Source organism: Humulus lupulus, chromosome 3 (assembly GCF_963169125.1).
Source record: "Humulus lupulus chromosome 3, drHumLupu1.1, whole genome shotgun sequence".
NCBI lineage: Eukaryota > Viridiplantae > Streptophyta > Magnoliopsida > Rosales > Cannabaceae > Humulus > Humulus lupulus.
The window spans coordinates 75,831,049-75,832,939 of NC_084795.1; the positions used below are offsets into that span (position 1 = coordinate 75,831,049).

The window sequence follows — 1,891 nt, forward strand, 5'->3', positions numbered from 1 at the left end:
TAACAAATAACTTGTTTAGATAACAAGCCCCATATATTTATATGACTTGTTTAGATACTAGCCTTGTAGAATTATGGGCATATGATTGCCTAGCTAGCAAGCCCCAAGATGTATGATGGCCATTGTAATAGATGTTTTTGTAGCCATATGTTTTATAGTGTATGCTTATGATATATGATATATGTTTTAGATAGTCTTATGTTCTTTTATAGTATTTGATGTAGTCTTATGCTTATGTTTACGATGTATATGTTTTGTTTTTAGTAGATTTTCCTTACTGGGCATTAGGCTCATTCCTTTATTTTAGTGTGCTGCAGGAAAATGATTGTGGAGGCGGAAGGATTCTTGGTAGCATGGCATGTGTGTTGAGGATGAATGGAATGGATGGGATGCGTGTCGATCGAGGATGACGTTTATTTTAGTCTTTTGAAATGTCTCTTTTGTAATTCCGCATTCAATTTTTTTTTAACTTGTTTTTAAAGCTATGTTTTATGTTTTGTAAACAATGGGATCCCATACCATATCACATTTTATTTTACATTTTTAATAATGACATGCTATTTCTTATATTTTGGGTTTTCAATAAAGGCATGTTATTTCTTATGTTTGTATCAAAATAGTAGCTATGTCTAGTAGTTTTAATGGTCCAAGGTCTTAGAAATAGTTGGGTCATTACAATACTAGTGGACCGTACTTGCAATAATTAATCTAAAGATTCCGTAACTTTATTTTACTGCAAACTATTCAAGTTCATTTATCTCAAACACAATCCTCCCGTACCAATACATTTTTGAGATCACATATATGAACTTAGGACTTTTTATGATATTTACATAATATTATCACAGGTAGCCTTGCTCCTATTAATCCTAAAATTCAGAAGGCTTGCAAACAAAACAGAAGAAACAAGAGGTTGGCTCGTTAGACTGTAGAGATGGCACACAATGATGGGAATAATGAGGTTCCCGAGGTTGTTCAAAATCAGGCTCAAAATCATGCTGCCAGGCGATTGAGAGACTATGTACTGCCCACTATAACGGGAGTACAAAACTGTATAAAACCTCCAGCTGTGGAGGCCAATAATTTTGAGATTAAGGCGGCAATCTTGCAAATGATGCAGTCCACTGTCCAATTTGGTGGTTTGCCTTCTGGAGACCCCCATATGCACTTGGCAAATTTCTTGGAGTTGCGTGATACCTTCAAATATAATGGGGTCAGTGATGATGCTATACTGTTGATACTCTTCCCATTTTCTCTATGGGAAGAGCTAAGAGCTGACTTAATTCACTTCAGGCAAATTCGATTAATACTTGGCAAGACATTGCTTAGAAATTTTTGGCTAAGCTTTTCCCTCTCTCGAAGGCTGCTAAATTGAGGGGAGAAATTAATAAATTCTATCAGATGGATGGGGAGTCATTATATGATGCTTGGGAGCATTTCAAGGACCTATTGAGGAAATTACCCCACCATGGTATAGAGAAGTGGATGCTGGTTCACAATTTTTACAACGGGCTGTGTGGTACAACAAGAACGATTATTGATGCTGTAGCTGGTGGGGCATTCATGAGTAAGAGTGCCAACGAAGCATATGAGCTGCTAGAGGACATGGCCACAAATAATCATCAGTGGTCTGATGAGAGGTCATCTGGGGTTAGAAAGGTAGCTGGGGTACATGAACTTGATGCAATTACTGCTCTGACAACACAAGTGACCTCCTTGACAAAACTATTACAGCAGAACACTGTATCTGCTAATGTGATTCAGATGGCAGCTAGGTGTGACATGTGTGGTGGTTCTCATTCTTTTGATCAGTGTCCTACTAGTAGTAATAATAATATTCATGTGGACCAAGCTCAGATTCAAGCCGTGGGAAATTTTCAGAGGCCATTCA

General features: G+C 37.4%; 1 protein-coding gene and 1 non-coding gene across 2 annotated transcripts; one reads left to right on the forward strand and one right to left on the reverse strand.

Annotated features, from left to right (window-relative positions):
• The first annotated feature begins 934 nt into the window (after nucleotides 1-934).
• LOC133824411 (uncharacterized) lies at nucleotides 935-1,375 on the forward strand. The gene has a single exon (XM_062257286.1). It carries the CDS (start codon nucleotides 935-937, stop codon nucleotides 1,373-1,375), a length of 441 nt encoding a protein of 146 aa, XP_062113270.1.
• Nucleotides 1,369-1,475, reverse strand: LOC133828172 (small nucleolar RNA R71). Its single transcript, XR_009890808.1, has one exon. It is a non-coding gene; the product is annotated as a small nucleolar RNA R71 (small nucleolar RNA).
• Between the last annotated feature and the right edge of the window lie 416 nt (nucleotides 1,476-1,891).